Source organism: Leptodactylus fuscus, chromosome 5 (genome assembly GCF_031893055.1).
Source record: "Leptodactylus fuscus isolate aLepFus1 chromosome 5, aLepFus1.hap2, whole genome shotgun sequence".
NCBI classification, from domain to species: domain Eukaryota; kingdom Metazoa; phylum Chordata; class Amphibia; order Anura; family Leptodactylidae; genus Leptodactylus; species Leptodactylus fuscus.
The window spans coordinates 128333150-128357449 of NC_134269.1; the positions used below are offsets into that span (position 1 = coordinate 128333150).

The window sequence follows — 24300 nt, forward strand, 5'->3', positions numbered from 1 at the left end:
CCCGTGTTTGCATGGATTTCCTCCCATTCTACAAAGACATACTGATAGGAGAAAAAAATGTACATTGTGATCCCTATATGGGGCTCACAATCTACATTTAAAAAAAGAGAATTGTACAACATTTATAGACAAGATGGTATGTGAAGCTGCTTCATTGTATTCATTTTGGGTGTCAGCTAAGAATTATGCCTATAGCCTGTAAATCCGGTATTGTCATCTCACCATGTTTAGTTTGCTCTTAAGAATCTGTGTATCCTCACTTTATTTTAGGTGTTTTTTTTTAAGAAGCAGCACTGTACAGGTGGGCACACAGGAGAGAAGACTGATTCTTTACTATTAAACTCTCACATAACACAAGTTTTAGTAATTGCTTCAAAACATCCTTAAGGAAGTGTTCAATCTTGTGTAGCAGTGATCATTTTGTTAGAATGAAGGGCTCCTTTAGGGAATAAGTGAAAACCTCTGCATGGTCCCCTAGAGCCAAGTGGCAACATTGTTTTTCTCAGTGTACTTTTCCAGTTGGGAGAAGAAATGTAACCTAGTAACTCTCATACACTACAACCCAAATATCTTTACTACTTGATGTAAACAGTGATCTGAGAGATGATCTGGTGCTTCATTGCGCTTATTGATTTTTGTGTGTAGTAAAAAAAAAAAAATGGTGGGAACTATGTAAAGCTTTACAAATGAAGATGCTTTTTTGTATGCATTAACAAATGATGCATTTGACTAGAGTTGATCCTAGAATGGAGTGGTAAAAGGAAGGTTCTCCCTGTTTTGGCGTGGATACAGTAGGTGGTGCTGCCTTGGCTCTGTGTAGTCTGGTGGACTCCATATTACAGCCCTTCACAGCTAACACACCTACCCAGGGGCATAGCTAGCAAATACTGGACTCCATGGCAAATTTTAGACTTGAAGTTCTCCCTCCATAGTGCCTCCTTTCCCCCGCCCCCCCCATTTACTCTCACTATAATTGCCCAAAGTGGCCTCCTGACAGTATAATGTCCCATAGTGGTCCTCCTCACAGTATAATGTCCCATAGCGGTCCCTCCTCACAGTATTATCTCCCAAAGTGGCCCCAACGGAGTTTGTTGCGAAACTAAGATTTTGGGGTACACCACCCACAAATTATTAGTAGGAGATGAGAAACATAAAAACCAGTGGTACTTACCTCTCCTGGGCTTCTCCGCAATTCCTGCTGTTTTTGGTCCTACTCAATGACGTCATAGATGTGGCTTACGCTGGCGTCATTAAACATTGTGATTCTGGTCTGACTCATGTCTATGGTATTACTACAATTACTACAGTTCACATACCATGAGTGTCCGATCATTATACTTGAAAAGTCACAAAAGTATAATAATTAGCGGTATTTGTTGGGTATCAAAACATTACAAATACTACATAAATTTGGTAATGCTGTGATCGCACTGACCCAAAGGATACAGTTAACATTATTCTACCACACAGTGAATACTGTAAAAATTAAATCTATATGAAATTGGTGCAAATATATTTTTTTCCTAATTCCACCTCATTCTGAATTTTTTTTCCAACTTCCCAGTACTTTGCACAGGATATTGAATGGAGCCATTACAAAGTACAATTTGTCCCACAAACAATAAGCCATCATGGATCTTAGAAGGTGGGGAGGAAAAACATATACGCAAAAACAAAAATTGATTTGGTCTTTAAGACGTTAAAAATAAGCATACCCAGATTTCGCTATTTACCTCTCCTGTTGAAACACACTAATGTTAATTGCCTGAATAGAGCTACTTCAGAGTTTCTATGGCAGAATAAGAAGCCTAGAAAACTGATAGCATCCAGGGAGAAAGGTGGGATGGGAACCCCTAACATAAGGCTTTATAACCTGGCCTGTCAATCTTATGAGAGGTTTTTGTTAGTGGATGGAGGAATGGTTGAGTCCAGAGGGTATCATATTTGTTATATGACCTGGCCAAGCCATTTTCTGCAGTTTGCTCACATCAAATACTCTCTTTTGGCCAGACTACTGAATGTTCCAAAATGAGTCTGTTGGCAGACTATCTACCCCCAACATTTCTATGATGTTGGAGACTTTTGGGAACTTTTAATTCTAATGTTTGCTCCCTGGGGAAGACATCTCTGTTTACCAAATGCAGGAGAGCAACTGTTAAGGGGCTGGCATGCCCTTAGGGGCTCAGTTATTAATGAAATGTGGAAAGTTACCCATTTCAGGATTCTACATAGGACGATTCTAGCCTTCTTTATACCGCCTTCACCGACTATTATTTTTTGTATTATATTAACTGAAGGGGAAAGACCTCATGTGGTCAGCTTACAAAAGACAATTGGTGTTTTTGTATAGTCCCTCGTGGACTATGCCATTATTCACTGTGCTCTGATAGTGTGTTGTGTGAGAAGTGACTATGTAGTTTTGCCTTTCCAGCGATGACTTGTAATTGGTAGAACCAGCACCTGTGGGATTAGGTGTATCAACAGGAAGCATGAGCATTTGTACCATATAATTAATAAGGAATGTTGTGTCTTTCAAGCTGTACTGTATATTCTCCATGCCAGGTTATCTGGAGATTAACTTTTAGAAGAATCAACTGTGGCCTACACCCTGAATAAGGCTTGTCCCTCTGTATTCAGTTACTTGTGTAACTAGTGACTGACTAGTCCATGACATTGTTTGATTTTGTAATGAGATTATACTTTCATGCCTCTTGACTTAAAGTTTTTTTTACATGTATATTGAAAGCACAATAAATAATATGCAGACCTGAAAAAGAGAAAATACAAAAAGATGAAAAAGCCTGAAATATAATAATCCCCACAAATAGGAGACTACATGTTTACCATTCACTTACTTTGTGAAAGACAGTTGTGAAGAGCAAACTGAACTGACTACAAGCAGAAAAGGAAGCTGGCATCTTGCCACATCTCATTGGCAAGTCTCTCTTTATATTTTTCCCTTGCACAAGATTCAAACAAATGTCTAATGTTGGCATTTGTAGAAATCCATGATGTGGTAGTGTTAGGATAAATAATTCTGAGCAACATAATAGTCTTATTTAATAAATTTGCAGCCTGACTGGCATTATTGTTATTACTTTGTATCATGCATTCTCTAGACTCTTCACATTGAATTTCATAGTACTGGTTCCTGTACATGCCTCCTACAATAGCACACTAGTTGTTGTGACCATTTTTCATTAAACAGTATCAAGCTGGCAATAGGCAGATTATATTTATCTGATTTTATGTTGTTTTAAGGCCCTGTTCACACGGGCAAAAGGGGGCGGATTGTGGTGCTGAATCCACGTCATAATCCACCCCCTCACAATAGCAGTCTATGTGGACCGCTAGAGCTCTTTTTTCCATGAGTGACATGTTGCCGCTCATGGAAGATAGAAGCGAACTGCCCTTTCTTCAGGCAGATTCTGCGGTTGATTCAGCCGTGGCGTCCGCCTCGCAACTACACCCTCCAGACTAGGCCCATTCATTTGGGCCTAATTCGGAGCGGAAAGCCGCGACGGGATGCCGTGCACTGCACTAGCATCCTGTCACGGCCGCCACGGCAGAATATGCACTGCGGAATCCCCGTGTGAACAAGCCCTAAAGGAAAAAATCCAATGAGATGTTCAAGGACTTCTAGCACTGATATGAACCTGAACTCCTATTTATGCATAATGATCCCAACAATTTCAGTAATTTCATTGATTCCGGTGTCTATTAAGAAGAGTTGCTACAAGTCAGTAACAAACACCCATTGTCGCTAGTTTTAGAAACCACTTATAGAAACCGCCATCCCCAGAGGCCCCTGCTATTTCCGTGTGCCCTGAAGCGGCAGAGTTTCACCCTCACAGAGACAGGTGAGTCCCATCTTCTCTTCAAGCCCTGCAGGCTACACCAGAGATGCAAGTAAGCCCAACGCCTCCTCACTTTTTTCCTTGCCATCTGATAGCTCCGCTCCACAACTGGCCTTTTCCCCAGAGACTCTCCAGGCTTCTATAGTGGATCAAGCTTGTTCTTCTGATGGCCCACATTGCTGCCTTCCAGAGTGGCTCCCTGACGCTGCAACAGCCCTTCTCTGGCCCCCCAGTGGTAGCTCTTTCAGTCCTTGATTTAGAGATTCCATCTCAAAAGAGACCTGCGGTTGTCCTCTCATACAATGCCTCAATTCCCTGATTCATTCTCTCATTGGCAAAGTCTCCTCATGCAGCACCCTACCAAGCAGGATTATAGGGATCTGGTAGACGATGTTAGACGTTCACCAACTTTCTGATAGAGTGACCAATCTAATTATGATACACGTCAATAGATCTCTCAGTTGCAGGCAGTAATAACTTCCCAATGCCAGGGCCTTAAGGATAACACTCACCATTTTGAAGACTTGGATAACCAGGGCCATCAACATAATATAAGGATCAGGGGCCTCGCTAAGGCTCCAGAAAAGAAAATTACAATTCACCCTTGAGGCTGTTTTCAGCGTGATAATGAAGAAGCTTCCTGATCATCGTATTAAACTTGACAGCATGCATAGAACACTTCAACCCAAAGAAGTGGGCCTCCATTCCCAGAGGTGTAATTTGCGGTGTATAGGACTTTGAACTTTAAAGAAGCTATCCTGTCACAAGCCCGGTCCTAAAGAGACTTTGATTTTGATGGACTATCCATACAACTCTACCCTGACCTCTCTGGGATCACGCTCCAAAAGAAATAGAACCTTCACCCTCTACTGTTTGTGCTATGGGGTCATCAACTGCCATATCGATGGAGCTTCCTTTTTTCCATTACAGCTCGTAGGCATTGCAGTTCTGCTACCCTGAGATCCTTTGTCAACCTTTCTGACTTGTGCTTCTCTGGACATTCCTTATCCTCCTCTCCTGAATTGGGAGGCTAGTACGCCCCCTCTACTCCTACCTCCAGTGTGGAATATGGCCACATCAAAGAAATCTAGCATCTTCTTCGAGACCAGCTCGCTGGGACTCGCCACACTAATTGTTCTGAACTTCCTGTAGATCCTGGTTCTCGTTACAACCGTTCTTCTGAGGTTTCTCTCCTAATGTTGTTTTGAAACTGTTGGCATTATTTGAATTCTCTTCAAGGGAGTCTATCATTGGCTAGATGATTTTTTTTAATAAGCATATCTTCACATGGCCTTTAGAAATGTAAAAGAGAAAAACACCGAGCACACTTTATAGTGTAGATAGTCTATTCACCTTTTTAGATAATTGTAATGAATGTATCAGACCTGGTGGCCTCTCACCTGGTTTGGTTGTGACAGCGTTCACAACTCCGTACTAAGGTGTATATGATACCAGGTATGGGGAGCAGCACGTCTCAAAGGCACCAGTTGTGTCAACCGGGGAAACAGCAGAGGAATAGGGCAGGACGGCGCTCACAGGTCCAATAGATTTTATTAATAAGAAGAATTGCAATCCTTCTTATTAATAAAATCTATTGGACCTGTGAGCGCCGTCCTGCCCTATTCCATGGCCTTTAGAAAGGCTGTTCTAGGCATACATTTCATTCATTGATCCTCACAGACATTTTTTTTTTTTAATTAAACCGGTTTTTCTTAGTATGTAAGTTACTCATCAAGTGTTATCCCTGTAGCCTGAGCACTGCTGTGTTTTGATGTACTTTCAATGAGAACAAAGCATTTATAATCCCTATAGAATGTATGTTAATGTTCTGGTAACACCTCCGTCCCCTTGTTTACAGACCATCCCTCCTTCTACACCTCTACAACATAATAAGTCAATGCAGGAGGTGTTACCCGAACATTAACATACATTTTAGTGTTTATAAGTGCTACCAATTTAAATATATTTTTTTTAGCTCAATGAGGGTTCGGTCTTGTGCGTAGTGATACTTTGAGAAGCCCAAAAAGCTGTGATGAGAGTCCACTATATACCTATGGGGTCTCAACTGAAACGTGACGCCAGTGCCCGCCTTGTGGAATTGTGCATTAAATTGCATGGTGTTGAACAGGATATGTCTGCCCAGCCGATGAGACACTTTCTTAAATCCTTAATAGAGCTGAGAGCCAAAGTAAGGGTGCATTCACACGATGTAACGCGGCGTTGATTCTGACATGTAAACTCGTGTCAGAATCAGCACTGCAAAACAGGATCCCATTGACTTCAATGGGTTACGTTTAGCGTGCGTAACACATTGAAATCAATGGGTTAAAAAGCCTCCAATCGATTTCAATGTGTTACGCGCACTAAATGGAACTCATTGAAGTCAATGGGATTCTGTTTTGCTGCACTGACTCTGACACGAGTTTACGTGTCAGAATCAATGCCGCGTTACATCGTGTGAATGCCCCCTCCTGGTCAGGCAGCTTAGGGACCAGAAGGAGAGGGGACAATTAGTCCCAGCTGTATTTTTTACCATCCAGTCTTCAGTGTGGACTCGAGTGAAAGACCACATCCTCTCCTCAAACATACAATCTTTTCACTTTTTTACTCTTTCCCTTGTTTCTGTATTGAGAGCATAATCTGCCTCTCACTGATTGTTACTGTGTACAGGAGTATGGGGTGAGAAAATGAGGGTAGGGGGAGGATAATTTCAAACAATTACATATCGGACTTTATAAAACATACAAACTTGTTTTTGTTCTCAAATGAACGATGAGATGGGAAAAAATCTTGATTGTTAGACACAATGAGAATTTATACAAGATGTTGCTACACTGGTACCACACCCCAGCATTGCTTCATACTTTCAGTGTTACTATATCTGATGATACCTGCTGGAGGTGAGGTGCCCATCCAGCTAATATCTTCCAACTATTCTGGTCCTTCCATTTAATGCATTTCCAATAATTCCAATTTATTGTAAGTTGGTCAGCCCCAAGTCTTTAAAAATGGTGGACACTCTGCTGTAGAGCACCACCATAGCTACTGGGTCTCCGCTGTAATGTACAGTGGAAGCCCAAGAGCTAAGGTCTGCATCACAGTTCACTCTGCACTGCCTGTGAGGATGTTCCCCCAAAGTTTAAAAAAAAACAAAAATAAAACTACATGGTCAGTCCCCACCGGCAACATACTTTTAATAATAAGACCTGTTTCTATTCTGGGACACACAGGAGCCTTAGGAAGGTTCCCAGGCTTGTGATAGGAATATTACTATACAACTACTGTTAGTTTTTGTCAAGCAGAAAAAAAATCTGCTTGAAATTTCCGAAGCAGAAATTTTCTGCTTAACAAATTGAGCTGCTTCAACCAGCCCTAAGTATAGCATTCAGCCATCTCCAGTTATTCACATTAAAATGAATGGAGTGACAGCTTGTTTTTCTGGTGTGTTGCTCCATTCAAACTACTGTGCAAAACACCCCGGTTACTAGGATTGGTGGTAGGTTCCAGTGGTCAAACCTGAGGCTTATAGTGGGCAACTTGTTTGCTGAAATAGCCCCAGAAGTGTATCCTTCACTGGTTGATATAAAAAAGGGTTTCTTGTAGGAATACAATCTTAAGACAAATGTAGATCATGTCAGTAAGAATGTTTTAACATTTTACCAAAGATTTGAGTCCTGTAAGTTTTCAATTTAGCCAACTTATGATGATGTTGATGATGTTATAATGATGGCTACTTTAGCTTACACCAGATGATGGCCAGCAAGTGATCATGAAGGTGTCCACCTGTCCCCTTACAAGCAGGTTCTTCCCTCAGCCTGAACACATTTTAAGGATAACAAATTTACCCTTAGCAAAAAGAACCAAATAATGATTTATCACAAAAGTATAACAGTGTAACCAATGATAATTTGTCATAGGCATAAAGCATATTGCGAAAAATTAGAATCTATTTTCAGTTTCAACAGGTAGAAATCATTCACTGAAGAGGATAGTGTATAAATATCAGTAGGAGACTAATCTAATCTAGTTCCGGTAATTGATAAGGTTTCTATTTTTGGCTGCGACTTGGGCAGAGAAATTCTAGAAGAATAGTAGTATAGTGGAGCAAGCAGCACTTTTCTATCCGCATGTTTCATGCGGAAACCAAGCAGAAACCACACGGACCTCATTATAGTCTATGGGGTCCGTGTGGTTTCCTTAGGTAACCGCTTTTTAATGCATTCGGTATTCTGTTCAATGGGTCCCCAAGTGGACTCCCCGAATGGAAACCTGAACGCTAATGTGAATGGAGCCTAAGTGTTAACAGTCTAACTTATCAAACCCCAATTTGTGGTTTTTTTTAAAATCAAATCTTTATTTAACAAATGGCACGAAAATGCATTACATACAGCAAATAAAATCAACAAACAGTGTCATTCAATAATGACACTGGAAATCATGCCAACAGGTTTTTAAGACATTTTATATAACAGTATGAGGGGAGGAGGAGAACTATGGAGAAGGGAGGAACATTTAGTCGCATCTGTAGCGAGTCGTTCCTTGGGGGACCGTTAGAAAGCCAACAGTGCGCTAAATTCAGCACTCTGTCCACTTTCCCGGTGTGTGCCCTGGCGGTGGGGATATTGGTGCCATTATTTTCTGCACAGATATCTCCCCACTGTCAGAAGGGTGGGCCTTACAGCTCAGCGTCATCGCGATGAGGAATGCCCTTATGACAGTGTGGAGATATCCGTGCTCAAATTCACGGCACTGATAGCTCCACCATTGGGGCACATACCAGAAGAGCCCACAGTGTGCTTAATTCGGATTTCTAGCGATATATAAATCCACACATGCATGAGGACATGAAAGATCCTCTTTAAGTATATGCTCAGTGCAACATATTAGTATGGCAGGAAAGAAAAAGAACTCAATAGTGCTATATAAATAGTTGTCATCACACATTAATAAGCATATTACCACCAAAACATTGTCCTTTGGAGATTGCGTTTAAAAAGATGATTCCCCGTGCATATCTTCCTGCTTTGAAGAGGACTTTTCACATCCTGGGGCATATGCAGTGTAATACACCGCTAGAAAGCTGACAGTGTACTGAATTAAGCGCACTATCAACTTTCCTGTTATGTGCCCCCAGTGAAGATCTATCGGTGCGTAGCTCTTCACTGACAGAAGATAGTCAGTCAGGAACGCCCTTCCTTACAGTAGTGTCTATAGCGCTGTACTGTGAAAGGGTTGTTCCCTCTCACAGTACAGCACAATAAACGCTACAGTGAGGAGGGGCATTCCTGACTGACTGTCAGAAACACCCTTCTGACTGAGAAGAGCTACGGTACCGGCACCGAACGGGAGAGACAATAGTATGCTGAGTTCAGCGCACTGTCAGCTTTCTAGCGGTGTATTACGCCGCATGTTCCTGAGGATGTGACAGGTCGTCTTTAAAGCTTCATAACGTCTTATTTATGTGTGATGGTTTTTTGATTTTAATGTTTAAATGTTTATGTGCCGATAAAAAATATATAATTTGTTTTTCATTTGTAATTTGGGTTGAGCGATTTCTTAATATGTATGCAACTTTTTGTTGCTTGATATGTGTACACACAAAGCGTTCATGAGATGAACCCCACTTGTTTATTGTTTGGTGGTGCTGCTCTAAATTCCTTGATAAAGTCTTAAGGAAAATCACGCATGAAGCTACAGATGTCCTAGGAAATTGGAATCCAAGCAAAACACATCTAGCATGTCTCTCTTAGGCATTTTGCTGCATTTTATGCATCTTCTTCTGCATTACTCTCAATTTTATATTTAGCATTTTTGCACACCAAAATGTATCTCCTAAGCCCATGTATTGCAGTTTCATGATTATTATCTGAATAAACATTTGCAATAATTTAGACAAGACAAGTCTACTTTGCTGCAGTAAAACTTGCTGAATAGAGATGCTCAGAATGTAAGTGACCCTTGCCTGAATAAATTGTTTGCAGGGATTGTAGTTGTAATTGACAAATCTCACCAGCTGCTGCTATCGCTCCTAATGTGTACTGTATTTTAATTATTATATTATCTAACAGCAGTCTTTTTGTAAATATGTTTGTATGATATCATGTTACCATATGTTGCTATTTCAGGGAATGCAAATTGTTTTAATTTAAGAGAACCATTAATATTTAATTTAATTGCAGCCAAGTTCATAGTTTTAGTTTTACTCAAAATAAAAAGTAGTAATTCCATGTTATTTGTTTTAGAAACTGGAATATTTTTAAAGCTTGGAAATAATATGGCAGATGCTATAGTTCGCATGAAAAAAAAAACTTACAAAATGTATTTTATTTTTAAACTGTACATCTATTTCTGACCCCATGCCAGTAGAAATATATATTTTAAACACATTAAAAAGTTACGATTTCCCCAACAAAAATGTTGATGTAAAAATGACATCTCTATATTTTGGTTAAATAAAATCTACATGCTCCTCTGTACTGAGACTCATTTCATTTAGTAAAGATGATATTTTTTTCCCCCGCATATTGGTATTCTAGTTTGTTGTAATTTTTAATGATCTTATTCCTGGGAATCTCCATGGACTGAATGTTGGTGACCTTGTCAAGTGTCTCACACACAACTGTAAATATTAAAAGACAGAACTAAAATATGATACTGACAAACTGCTATCTCTCCCAAAACCTATTGGCCAAGAATACAATATGAATGGGGAGAGTGGAGAAACCCATGTCCAGACACCTTCGGCAGCAACTTACAGTACTATGTCCCTGAAAAATGACTTTGGGTTGCTGAAATCCAGCAAGCCTCTCCATCAACATCAGCCATTAGGGAGAGCCAGAAGGACCCCATCTACATTAGATAGGTAGCAGGTTTGGTCAAATATATCTACTGTACTGTATGTATGTGTGTATATATGTATATATATATATATATATATATATATATATATATATATATATATATATATATTAGCCTCCGCCCTTGACTTCGTCTGCGTGTTGTTGACATTGATGATCCGCCTATATTCAGCAAATGCCGTCGATGATCCGCCTACTCCATCATTTTGGCAGCTCTCAAGCTACCTGCCGCTCATCTTGTTCCTTGTGCCATGCCCGTGATTGTTCCGGCATCTCAGCAGCTCGCTGGGACGGCATATAATGAGTGGGTTATTGTTGTCAATGATCCGTCTGCTCCAGCATTTTGGCTGCTCTAAGAGCTGCTTGATGCCTAGTTTGCTGAATCCTCCTCAGCTCTGCTTGAGCAGAAGCTGTTGACTTCTGGCTACCTTCATAGCTCTGTTTTTTTTGGAAATTTGTGACAAATTCGATTTTCGTTTTCTCGGCATGTATAAAATTGGGAAACTGCCATTTTGTATTAAAGGTGTTTGCTCAAGTCAGGGTCCGAACATGCTACCTCCAGAGTCTGCTTCTGACTTTCTGTATTTGTGTCTCCCCTCCTCCCTCTGGCTCAACAGGACACAGAAGACTTACTTATGCAGAGTCTTCTGTTGTTATCTGTGTGTTTACATAGAGAGATAACAGACCTGGCTTGATCAGCAAGCTGCAGATTAACTGATTCTCCTGGCAGGAAGAGCTGTTTAATATAGTATATGAACATAAATTCATAACAGTGGTGAAGCCATGTCATTTACCGGGATAAAAAGTAGCCTGTGTGTTAATCAAGGTTACAAACTATCTATGTGCCAAATTACATCCAAATTGTTCAGCCGTTTTTGCATGAAAGAGTAACAAACATCCAAACACACAAAATTTCACATTTATTATATTAGTAGGATATATATATATATATATATATATATATATATATATATATATATATATATAGTATATAATCTGCTATTGAACCCACCTCTGCTTGCTGTCTGAATTCTCCCTTCGATCATCTGCTGTAATATTCAATGGTATATAATCCTGTATTTCACCTCTGTATTTCACCTCTGCCTGATTACTGAACTATATCCTAGCATTTCATCCAGGCTGTATATTTTTTGCACTTCCATGTCTTCTTATCTGCACTAGTGTCAGTCTTTTGATCTTCACTGATTTTATTGGTGTTCCTGGCCAAGTGTTTACTTGGATCCACACTGCCAGTCTCCTCATGTGTCACAGTTTGTAGATTAATTAGTTAACGACTTAAATTAGTGCTAGTCTGAAGCTGTGCTTTCCTATATAAGTAGATATAGCTTATGGGGTGCATCTCATCTGCAGCATGCATCTTAACCAAATTGCATCTTAACCGAAGTGCAGATTAACCAAAGTGCACTTATACATGGCACTTAAACAGGGCACAAAACAGGCTAACCATGACAGAACACCAGGTAAATTTCAACCTAAAACACCAAGTTTTACCTCATGGTATCCTGTAGCTGCACTGTCTCTTACTATCTTAGCCATTGGCTTCCTGCAGATCTCTCCTCCACCTCCACCACACGCCATCCATATCAGTCAGCTCTCACACACTTTTCACACTCTGTAATCACCCCTTTATTTCTTTTAGCAGTGACACTAAACATAAGCGCCCACATAAATCCCTGAACCACCTTCTGTCTCTGTCCATTCTGCTCCTCCTAGCTGCTGGGGACATCTCTCCTAACCCCGGCCCTCCTTCCTTCACTAACTCTTCTCCCTGCACACATAGAAGGCCTACAAACCTCATCAATATTTACCGTGTTCCTTTCCCTCATCTCTCCCCTGTCTCTTTTAACTGCTCTCTCTGGAACGCCCGCTCAGTGTGTAACAAACTAGAATACATTAATGACTTATTCCTTAGTAAATCCCTCGGCCTGCTCGCCTTTACTGAAACTTGGATGCAGCAGGCAGACACGGCCTCCCCTGCTGCTCTGTGTCATGGTGGCCTACAATTCGCACACACCTCTAGGCCTGATAATAGGCAGGGTGGTGGGGTAGGATTACTGCTGTCACCGCAGTGCATTTTTCAGTCCATTCCCCCGGTCCCCTCACTCACATTCTCCTCATTTGAAGTCCATGCTATCAGACTTTTCCGGCCACTCTCCTTACGTGTAGCTGTGATCTACCGCTCACCTGGCTCACCCTACCAATTTTTGGACCACTTTGCTTCTTGGCTTCCCCACTTTTTATCCAGTGACATTCCTACCCTCATCATGGGTGACTTTAACATCCCTATTGCCCCCCCTCACTCCCCGGCTGCCTCACAGTTTCTCTCATTAACCACTTCTCTTGGTCTCTCACAATGTTCTTCTTCCGCCACACATATAGACGGTAACACGATTGATCTAGTCTTCCATCGACTCCTCACAGTCTCTAAATTTTCTAACTCTTCTCTGCCGCTTTCTGACCACAATCTTCTATCTCTCACCATCAGTGCTCTCTCCCCTTCAAAAGACGCCCCTACCCATCACACATATAGGAACTTGCGTGCTATTGACACCCAGCACCTCTCAGATACTCTACAGTCCTCCCTGTCCCCCATCTCTTCAATCTCCTGTCCCAATCTGGCCACCAGTCACTATAATGAAACCCTCAAAAATGCATTGGATGAGGTTGCTCCCCCCTCCACTCGTAAAGTCCCACATAGGAGGCAGCAGCCCTGGCACACGCCACAGACACGATTTCTTCAGCGCTGCTCTAGGTGTGCCGAACGTCTCTGGAGAAAATCACGCTCACCTGCAGATTTCCTCCACTTCAAGTTTATGCTTAAAACATATAGCTCTGCCCTTTACCTCGCCAAACAAGACTATTTCACCGCCCTCATCTCTTCTCTCTCCAGCAACCCTAAAAGGCTTTTTGAAACCTTTCACTCCTTACTCACACCCAAGGTGCAGACGCCATTCACAGACCTTAGTGCTGATGACCTGGCCATGTATTTCCATGATAAAATTGATAAGATCCGTCAGGAAATTACTGCCCAAGCCCCAGGTGGCATTGACTCCCACACCTACGATAGTACTGATCGTACTGATCCCCTCACCAGCCGCACTTTAGACTGTCCATTCTCATCTTTTGAACCTGTCACAGAAGAGGAAGTTTCCCAGCTACTTTCTTCATCTCGCCCCACAACCTGCAGTAGTGACCCCTTCCCCTCACACCTTCTCCAATCTCTGTCCCCTGCTGTCACTACTTACCTTACTAAAATATTTAACCTCTCTCTCTCTTCTGGAATCTTCCCATCCTCCTTCAAGCATGCTGTTATAACTCCGCTACTGAAAAAACCCACCCTGGACCCATCCTGTGCTGCTAACTATCGACCCGTCTCTAACCTCCCCTTCATCTCTAAACTTTTGGAACGCCTGGTTTATTCTCGGTTAATCCGTTATCTCTCTGCTAACTCTCTGCTTGATCCCTTACAATCTGGTTTCCGCGCTCTGCACTCTACTGAAACAGCTCTCACAAAAGTCTCTAATGATCTACTAAAGGCTAAATCCAATGGTGACTTCTCTCTTCTTATTCTTCTGGACCTCTCTGCAGCTTTTGACACTGTTGACCATCAACTTCTCCTCACTATGCTCCGCTCAGTCGGCCTCAATGACACTGTGCTCTCCTGGTTCTCCTCTTATCTCTCAGACCGCACTTTCAGTGTATCATTTGCGGGCTCTGTTTCCTCCCCTCTTTCCCTTGCTGTTGGGGTTCCTCAGGGCTCGGTCCTCGGCCCCCTGCTCTTTTCTCTCTACACAGCCCCCATTGGACAAACCATCGCCAGATTTGGCTTCAGGTACCATCTTTATGCTGATGACACCCAATTATACATATCTTCCCGTGACATCACCCCTGCACTCATACAGAACACCAGTGACTGTCTCTCTGCTGTCTCTAATATCATGTCCTCGCTCTATCTGAAACTAAATCTCTCTAAGACTGAACTACTACTGTTTCCACCATCTAACAGATCTGTCCCTGATATATCCATTGCAGTCTCAGGCCTTACTATAACTCCTAGGCAGCATGCCCGCTGCCTTGGGGTCATATTTGACGCAGACCTTTCCTTCACCCCTCATATTGAATCACTCGCACGTTCATGTCACCTCCACCTCAAAAACATCTCCAGAATACGCCCTTTCCTTACCAGAGATACACTAAAGACACTTATTGTCTCTCTGATTCATTCTCGCCTTGACTACTGTAATTCCTTACTAATCGGTCTTCCCCTCACTAAACTCTCTCCTCTACAATCTATTCTGAATGCAGCAGCCAGGCTCATCTACCAGGCTAGACGCTACAGCGATGCCTCCGGTCTGTGCCAGTCACTACATTGGCTGCCTATTCATTATAGAATAAAATATAAAGTTATCACCCTCATCCACAAGGCTCTCCATAATGCCGCACCTCCCTACATTTCTTCCCTCATCTCTGTCTACCGCCCAACCCGTGCTCTCCGCTCACTCAATGACCTAACACTTACATCCTCTATTATCAGAACCTCCCATGCTCGTATACAAGACTTCTCCCGAGCTGCACCACTTCTCTGGAATGCTCTACCCCGGACAAAGAGATTAACTCCCAACTTCTACAGTTTCAAACGCAAACTAAAGACGCATCTTTTCAGACAAGCCTATCACAATTCCTAATGCACAAAATTGTCTGAACACTGTATAAGCAATGCCGCCCCTGCTACCTCTTGTGTCACCCCCTCTACCTCATAGATTGTAAGCTCTTTTGAGCAGGGCCCTCAGTCCCATTGTGTGAAATGACGTTCTTTGTTATGTATGTCTGTATCTGAACCCTATAAATTGTACAGCGCTGCGGAATATGTTGGCGCTACATAAATAAAATGTATTATTAATATATATATATATATATATATATATATATATATATATATATGTGCGCTTTTCGACAGCTTGAAGAAGTACAATGTACCAATGTACAGACTACAGCTTTGCTTAGCATATAACCATTGCAATGTTAAATGCTGTGTAATAATGATTAAATACAGTATAAATAATAATTTCCAGAATATTAGCTGACATGTGAAAGTACTGTAACCAGCTTCTAAATCATCATTGTATGTCTTTTTAACCAGCTACTGCCTGTAAATCCATGTTTGCTTACATGACCTTCAAAAATTTCTATTGCTTTTATGAAATGCTGTGCATAAAACATTGTATATAAAGAAGTCTGGTTGCAGCAAACCCTTAACAACTGTCCATACAAAAACATTAGATTGCAAATACAAGTGTTCATACAAATGGACATTTTATTGTATGTTTCATGTGAAGAAAGTGTTTATCTGCACTGCATATGCTACTTAATGTCTGGTTCGGTGGCAGCAAAGCATTGTGTATATTTTCATGGCTAAAAGTGTTTATATTCTGTGACAATGTTGTCTGGGATTTTTTCATGCTGGGTTTTTGCATTTTTTTTTCCCGTTATTTCATTTTGCTCAATATATTCACACTGTAGATGCACCTTTGCCAAGTTATAAGGCAGTTTTGGATAAAACATTAACTACACCTGGCCAAAGGTTATTTGTTTGTTTTTTTACAGTCCAGGATCTCCATTTTCAGTAATATATTTTTCCAGTATATTTAAAAATGAGGCCAGTACAAGGAATTGGGACAAAATAATAAAAGTAACAATTCTTACCCCTTCCATGCCCTGCATGTTCACCAGGACTGCTTGGTCCTCCCAGTCGGGGTTGCATGAGTAACATGTCTGTATTCCCTGCATCTCATGCTGTATACTGTTAAGTCCAGTGACTGTAGCAGTGATGTGGGTATGTGGCCACGTTATCTCTGCAGCCAAATAAACTAAGCCACGTGGGAGGACTAAGCACTGGGGCATCGGAAATAACTTCAGTTATAAAGGATCCACAATAAACAAAATAATTCTATTTGGTTTGTTACTTGCACCCCAAATTGTGAAGTAATATATGACGTTTTGCCTTTTAGAAACCAGGAATGGACCTTGCGGATACCTACATAACGTTTGTTCGACAAAATCAAGATATCCTGCGAGAAAAAGTAAATGAGGAAATGTACATAGAAAAGTTATTTGATGTAAGTATTTCTTATATACAAAACATTATACAGTGTTGTGTGAATAGTTATTAATTAGAAGCCTCATATTACGCATCACATTGGGGAACTGAGAGTGAAATCTTGTAAATTATCTCAGGATATACTGTATACTTACAATAAAGAGACTTGCTGTTATTGTGGTATGCAGTGGCGTAACTAGGAATGGCGTGGCCTCATGGCGAACTTTTGACATGGCCCCCCTCCCTTCCTGACCAACGCCGAAGACCCCGACCGACCAACTTCCCCACCCCCAAAGACCCCTAGGAGAGGTAAGTAACACTGTTTTTTTATGTTCCCTCACCTCCCCTGGGCCTCCAATTATTATACTCGGGGGAAGGGGGAGGGGTCCGAAAAGAATAATAATAGTGTTTGTAGGGCCTGCATTGTCACTTACTGATCCTGGTTCCTGCTCACAGCCTCTGCAGGAGGAGAAGTGCAGGCGGCCGTGGGCAGGAACCAGGCCTATTAATAAATAAATAACTAAAAACACAGCGGTAGCTGCTATCACCGGCCCCCTAATGTCCCGGGCCATGTGGCAGCCGCTACTGCTGCTACCCCCATAGTTACACCTCTGGTAGTATGTATATCTATCTAGGGTAGCATGTATTTCTGTATGGGGAACAGAAATACACGCTAAAACATTTGTTACATTAAGTTTTTCCAAAACTGCAGTGTGTCTTTCTATCCAAATTGTCATTTTCACTTTCTGATTTTCTAGACTTGGTCAAAAACTCTGGTTTAATGAAAGAATACAAAATCTGCTCCTTATAACTAGTTCATTGGTAAAAACATTCAGTGCTGTGTAAACCAAACCTGAAGATTGGTTATAACTAGAGATGAGCAAGTAGTGAAATATTCGAGATTCGTTTCCAGTAGAGCCTCAATATTCGACTACTCTATCGAATTCCATTATAGTCTATGAGAAAAAATGCTCATTTCAGGAGAAACCACTATTCGACTAAAGGAGAGTCACCAAGTCCACGAATAGCAGGAGGAGAGTGTTTAGCTGTGCAGTTAAAGCGCACAGACCCATTATAGTCTATGAAGTCCGTGCGCTTTAACTGCACAGCGCTTGCGGTTGCGCTGATATTCCGTTCGGGGGTTCCTCCTGCAGACGCCTTCCGGACGGGAGGCAAGCGTTAATGTGAACCGGCCCTTACTCGTCCTGAAGAACCAGCATTGATTGGCCGAATGCTATATAGCATTCGGCAAATCAACGCTGGTTCTGCAGCAGGCTCGTCCTTGCTGGTCGGGAGAGCTGGCAACATGCGGTTACGAGGGAGCTTACTCTTTCTCATAGGAATGCATTGACCAGCGTTGATTGGCCACTGTACAGCATTCGACCAATCAACGCTGGTTCTGCTGGAGGCTCGTCTGTGAAGAGGCGGAGTCTAAGATCAGACCACAATGGAAACTGCTGTGGTCCGATCTTAGACTCCGCCTCTTCACAGACGAGCCTCCAGCAGAACCAGCGTTAATTGGCCGAATGCTGTACACTGGCCAATCAATGCTGGTCAATGCATTCCCATGAGAAAAAGTAAGCTCCCGCATAAACGCAAGCTGACAGCTCTCCTGACTAGCAAGGACGAGCCTGCTCCAGTACCAGCGTTGATTTGCCGAATGCTTTACAGTGTATAGCATTCGGCAAATCAACGCTGGTTCTGAATCGAATCTTTACTGCGAATAGCGATAGTATTCGAACGAGTACGAGTATTTCGAATACCGTAGTATTCATTCGTACACCTACTCGATCAAATACTACTTGCTCATCTCTAGTTATAACATAAAGTAGTGGATAGTCCAATTATAAGCTACACAAATGCTTCTTATGTATGATCTTAATGGAGATCAGACTTTCATGAGAATGCAATGTTTTTGTATTCTATAGCAGCACATCTACATGGCTAAATGACTCAAAAGAGGTGTTTTCAGACAAAGTATATATACATTTAATACCACTTTCAGAGATTTGAGCTTTCAAGGAACAAATAGTATTCATGGGGGAAATTCAAAAAAATTTTAGATAAAAAATAATAATGTTCTTTGGAGCTTGAGTGTGGGCTTCCTCCCAGCAATTCAGATCAGAAATCCCAACCTGATGGCTAAATGGGAAGAGGGAGGCTACTAGTTTACCATTAAAACTACTTCTATTTACTGAAAGAGGAGAAGTTACATTTGGAGGTATTGAAGGGTCTGCTAAAAGAACAGTTGAAGATAATGAAAAAATTCCAGGTGAAGCTGAGTTTGCTAGTAAAGAGATTCATTGAGAGATTTCAGAACTCTAGAAATTGTTCAATATCATCTTAAAGGGGTTGTCCCATCTCAAGAATCCTATCTATACTGCTAGCTTATGTGGATTTAAGACTTTTCCTAAATACATTGCTTCAGAAAAACTTCTTTGTTTGGACGCTATCTGAGATTGTTCATTTCATTGTTTACACTGCGTCTCCATGACCACGGACCTGGGGATGGTCTTATATCTGCGCCCAGGACAAGTGACATAGCTCCCTGCTCTCAGGGAAGGGAGGGGGAGCTGAGTGCTCGGGACTCGGGATCATGCTTGTATTCCTGAGCCGTTTATCTCCCTCTTCCAGTTCAGTCTGCTAATTGAATTTTGCTGATAAGGGCTGAGACGGGGAGTCTGTTACCTCTGTATGTAAACACAGACCTAAAACTGAGTTTATGGCAAGCTGACTCTTGTTCCATGTAAATTTGGGATTCTCATCACCTATCAAATCCAGTTCTGCTACATCATCTTCATATTGTGTATCTTCCAGTGATACTGTGCTAATTCATTTACAGCTATCCCTCATTACTGACTGCAAACATGTACTGCTATGAAGAGAACTAGCAGAGCTGGCTTTGTCTGTGAGAGAGCAAGTGAAACCCCGCCCACCATTTCACAGAGAAAACCAGGAAGTGAACAAAGCACACAGTCTGCAAGTTGGTGAGCGGGCGAGTTGGGAATACCTCTTTAGCCCCGTCCTGCCAGTGACAGTTTCGATTTTCATTTTTGACTCCCCGCCTCCCAACCCCATAACTTTTTTTATTTTTCCATTCACGGAGCCATATGAGGACTTAATGTTTGCAGGACAAATTGTTGTTCTTAATGGTACTATTTATTATTCTGTACAATATACTGGAAAGCTGGAAAAAAAATTCAGAATGGGGGGAACTTTCTTGCAGGCTTGGTTTTTACAGCATACACTCTGCAGCCAAAATGACATGTCACCTGTATTCTATGTTTTGGTATGATTCCAGTGATACCAAATTTATATAGTTTTTACATTTTATCCCCTTAACAAAAATTCAAAGCTTTGCAATAAAAAAAAAAATGTGTATGGGAATGCATAGGGCATCTTTTTTTTACAGGGCCAAGTTTACTATTTAGTTATAAAATTATGGGAATGTCTATTACTTTGATCACTTTTTTTTTTTAAGTGGAAAAACAGCGAAAAAAAAAAGTGGTTTCCATTAGGAGTCACTTTTTTTTTTTTTAATGCAGAATGTGAGTCCCATATAGGGATCACAATGTACATTTTTTTCCCTATCAGTATGTCTTTTTTGTAGAATGGGAGGAAATCCACGCAAACTCAGGGAGAACATACAAACTCCTTGCAGATGTTGTTACAGGCAGGATTCAAACCCAGGACTCCAGTGCTGAAAGGCTGCAGTGCTAACCACTGAGCCACTGTGTTGCCCCTTTTTTTAATGTAGATTGTGAGCCCCATATAGGGATCACAATCTACATTAAAATAACTACTGAGCCACCATGTTGCCCCCAGGAGTAATTTTTTTCATTGTATTTTTCATTCCATTGTACTGGTACTGTACTGTCGGCTTTCCCGATCTGTGCCCCGTGTAAAGCGCTATCGGTCCCCGTATCATAGCTCTTTACAGTCAGAAGGGCGTTCCTGACAGTGAGTCAGGAACATCCTTGTCCACAGCAGCGCCTATCGCCCTGTACAGTGTGAGCAGGGAGGAATGCCCTCCTCCCCTCCTGATAATACTCCTCTATGGACGAGCACTGTGAGCAGAGGGAGGGAGGCGTTCCTCCCCACTCACACTGTACAGCGCGATAGATGCTGCTGTGAAGAAGGACGTTCCTGACAGACTGTCAGAAACGCCCTTCTGACTGTAAAGCGCTACGGTACCGGGACCGATAGCACTTTACCCGGGGCACAGATTGGGAAAGCCGATAGTGCGCTGAATTCAGGCTTTCCAGCAGTATATGGAACTGCCTGTGCCCAATCTGATGAATGTTAAATCTTAGGGGTCCATCTCCCAGCATAGTGGACAGGCCAGTATATCTGACTCACAAACTTACAGCGTATCAAGTCCAAGACTGTTCATGTGAATCAACCTTATCATTAGGTATACACAGTGTATTTCAGTTTGAAGAGCTCATGCGCCAGCTTTTACTGTATATGCCATTCTTAATCTGAAGTTCACTTGAGTAAAATGCACAAAACATTACACATGGCGTCAATGATTATAAAGCTTTCAGGCCAAGGAGGCCCCTTCTTTTCCTTCTAAACCCTACCCACTTTTCACATTACTTAAAAAAAACCCTGGTGAGAGAAGCGTAACATTAAAGCATATGTCCAAAAAAAGCCAAGGTATGACATCCAGGACCATCATTTTTGCAATCATTGTTGTCTTGTGATTCTTCTGCCCAAATTGAGACACCATAGCTCGCTTCTGAGCAATAGCACTGATGCAAGAAATCGAACAGCTATGAGCAGATCTCACTAACTACCACATGTTATCGTGATAGCTGCATATGTCCCCACCTCTGCAAAAAGCTGTTTCTTCCTGTTATGTCTACATGCTTGCTGTGCCCCCCCCCCCTCATGTCCTCTAACCTCAGTCGGACGTATTATCAACTTCACTAAGCACAGAGAACTAAATGATCCTGCCGTGTGTCCTTGTTTCTTTCTTTTTAGTTGCTATGTCTAGTATTTCTCCATCTGTCATGAGCTTGTATGTGTTTCTCTCTTGTTATATATTACTGTACTATCCATGATACTGTATCACTGATTTTTCCCCATTGTGGGACTATTGAAGCATTATCTTATCTTATCTTATAGCCTCTTGTGGAAGAATTGTTGTAATTTTGTAAGGGTTGTAAATCTTTTATTTTTTTTGTAGTCCATGGCATTCATAGCAATATTTGCCAGTGCCATAATTCAAAGGCATATATAATCCACCCCCCCCCCTCTTCTGTGATGCTCAGAAAATCCTATAGAGTAAAAAGAACTGATCCTTGATCACTGCTTTATAATAGACGACTATATAAGCAATTTGTCAAGTCCTTTGCATATACATTATATGAGAACAAATCTTAATACATTTAGCAATATCATTCACAATTAATTTTCATTTGAATTAATATTCTGTTTTTTAAAGTGTGAAAATAATTATGTTATGAAAGCTTTGATGCCCTGTGGGGTAGAAAAATAACATATCCATCCAGCTGGCACTTTTACAGGCTAGTAAAACAATATTAACAATGTGTGCTTTGATTTGGACCTGCAGCAAATGTATCAGCAAATGTTTCCTGTCTTAATAATGTGTGAACATGAAGTAGGAATGGAGCAAAACACAGATTTGCAGGGTATGGCGTTCTCCAACTGTGAATTTATCTTGTAGGAGACTGCCTCAAAATGGATAATAGTGTTTTACATTGGGACAATTGTGTGGCTGTAACTTGTCGAATCGTAATGAGAAGATATGTGTTACATACTATTCTAGCTAGAAGCTATATAATATCTTATCATGTCACCTTTCAGGGCATGGCTGGATTTCTAAACTGAAAATTCATTATATATTGTTATAATAATCCATAAGCAGATGTTAGCTCTTCATAATATAACGCTTTAAATAGGCGCAATTAACTCCTTCTTACCTACTGCCAGAAATGTACTATTCATACCTGTTTTGCAAGTTGTATATTATATGTTTCCATTTGTTACCAAGCAGGGGCATGACTTGAATCTCCTGGGGCTCCTACCTACTTGAGCCATGTAGAATACAGTCCTATGAAAAAGTTTGGGCACCCCTATTAATCTTAATCATTTTTAGTTCTAAATATTTTGGTGTTTATAACAGCCATTTCAGTTTGATATATCTAATAACTGATGGACACAGTAATATTTCAGGATTGAAATGAGGTTTATTGTACTAACAGAAAATGTGCAATATGCATTAAACCAAAATTTGACCGGTGCAAAAGTATGGGCACCTCAACAGAAAAGTGACATTAATATTTAGTAGATCCTCCTTTTGCAAAGATAACAGCCTCTAGTCGCTTCCTGTAGCTTTTAATCAGTTCCTGGATCCTGGATAAAGGTATTTTGGACAAACAATTCAAGTTCAGTTAAGTTAGATGGTCGCCGAGCATGGACAGCCCGCTTCAAATCATCCCACAGATGTTCAATGATATTCAGGTCTGGGGACTGGGATGACCATTCCAGAACATTGTAATTGTTCCTCTGCATGAATGCCTGAGGATTTGGAGCGGTGTTTTGGATCATTGTCTTGCTGAAATATCCATCCCCGGCGTAACTTCAACTTCGTCACTGATTCTTGAACATTATTCTCAAGAATCTGCTGATACTGAGTGGAATCCATGCGACTCTCAACTTTAACAAGATTCCTGATGCCGGCATTGGCCACACAGCCCCAAAGCATGATGGAACCTCCACCAAATTTTACAGTGGGTAGCATGTGTTTTTCTTGGAATGTTGTTTCTTTTTGGACGCCATGCATAACGCCTTTTTTTATAACCAAACAACTCAATTTTTGTTTCCAAAATGAAGCTGCCTTGTCCAAATGTGCTTTTTCATACCTCAGGCAACTCTATTTGTGGCGTACGTGCAGAAACGGCTTCTTTCTCATCACTCTCCCATACAGCTTCTATTTGTGCAAAGTGCGCTGTATTGCTGACTGATGCACAGTGACACCATCTGCAGCAAGATGATGCTGCAGCTCTTTGGAGGTGGTCTGTGGATTGTCCTTGACTGTTCTCACCATTCTTCTTCTCTGCCTTTCTGATATTTTTCTTGGCCTGCCACTTCTGGGCTTAACAAGAACTGTCCCTGTGGTCTTCCATTTCCTTACTATGTTCCTCACAGTGGAAACTGACAGGTTAAATCTCTGAGACAACTTTTTGTATGCTTCCCCTGAACAACTATGTTGAACAATCTTTGTTTTCAGATCATTTGAGAGTTGTTTCGAGTAGCCCATGATGCCACTCTTCAGAGGAGATTCAAATAGGAGATCAACTTGCAATTGGCCACCTTAAATACCTTTTCTTATGATTGGATACATCTGGCTATGAAGTTCAAAGCTCACTGAGGTTACAAAACCAATTTTGTGCTTCAGTAAGTCAGTAAAAAGTAGTTAGGGGAATTCAAATCAATAAAA

General features: G+C 41.3%; 1 protein-coding gene across 4 annotated transcripts in view; it reads left to right on the plus strand.

Annotated features, from left to right (window-relative positions):
- The window catches only part of CADPS2 (calcium dependent secretion activator 2), a 283863-nt gene that overhangs the window by 226322 nt on the left and 33241 nt on the right, over positions 1-24300 (plus strand). For all 4 annotated transcript variants that reach the window (XM_075274223.1, XM_075274224.1, XM_075274225.1 and 1 more), the window contains one exon: positions 16744-16851. In XM_075274223.1, the coding sequence (XP_075130324.1) occupies positions 16744-16851 (108 nt within the window). The remainder of the gene's footprint in view (positions 1-16743; positions 16852-24300) is intronic.